General features: G+C 40.6%; 1 protein-coding gene across 1 annotated transcript in view; it reads left to right on the top strand.

Moving 5' to 3' along the window:
* Nucleotides 1-16, top strand: part of TM35_000781020 (uncharacterized protein) — a gene marked incomplete at both ends in the record, with an annotated part of 297 nt that extends 281 nt beyond the window's left edge. The window contains one exon of the mRNA XM_029031343.1: nucleotides 1-16. This exon is cut by the window's left edge and continues 281 nt beyond it. Coding sequence (XP_028877362.1) covers nucleotides 1-16 — 16 coding nt within the window.
* Between the last annotated feature and the right edge of the window lie 560 nt (nucleotides 17-576).

The following is a 576-nucleotide window of genomic DNA, read 5'->3' on the forward strand; positions in this document are numbered from 1 at the left end:
GTTGCTCAACGTCTAGAGGAAATCATTTACTCCACACTTGAGGCTGCACCACTTCTGAAGGATGGAAAGCGTGGAGCAGCAACTGCTGTTCGTTCGTTCTTCTTTTTAGCTTCCAAATGTCATTCCTGTGAACAAGAAGAACAACAAAAAACGGACTGTAATCGTTGGGAACGGGCACTTCACTTGGTTATGGTGGAGGCAACTAGTCTCATTGAAAAAAAAGTAGAACCCAACCAACACCTTTTAACGAGTGCAGAACGCACAATGCTTCGTATGGCGTTTAAACAAGTTCAGGGTTGCAGTCGACAGAAAGACACAGCGGTACCACCACCACCACTTCCTCCGCCCCCGACGACCCAGAAGAGACCAAGTGAAATTTCAAACCCCTTACGACGGCAGCAACGGCAAAAACAACAACAACAACAAAGTGTTAGAAAAGAAATTAGCCAAGCATGAATCAAGAGCAAATAATAATAATAATAAAAGAAAAATGAATCCGCATAATGGCAACAAATGAAAATAAAAAAAATAAAAAAAATAAAAAAAAATAGTTTTCATACCTTTCTTCCCGTTACT

This window comes from Trypanosoma theileri (genome assembly GCF_002087225.1).
Source record: "Trypanosoma theileri isolate Edinburgh chromosome Unknown TM35_Tth_78_V1, whole genome shotgun sequence".
NCBI lineage: Eukaryota > Euglenozoa > Kinetoplastea > Trypanosomatida > Trypanosomatidae > Trypanosoma > Trypanosoma theileri.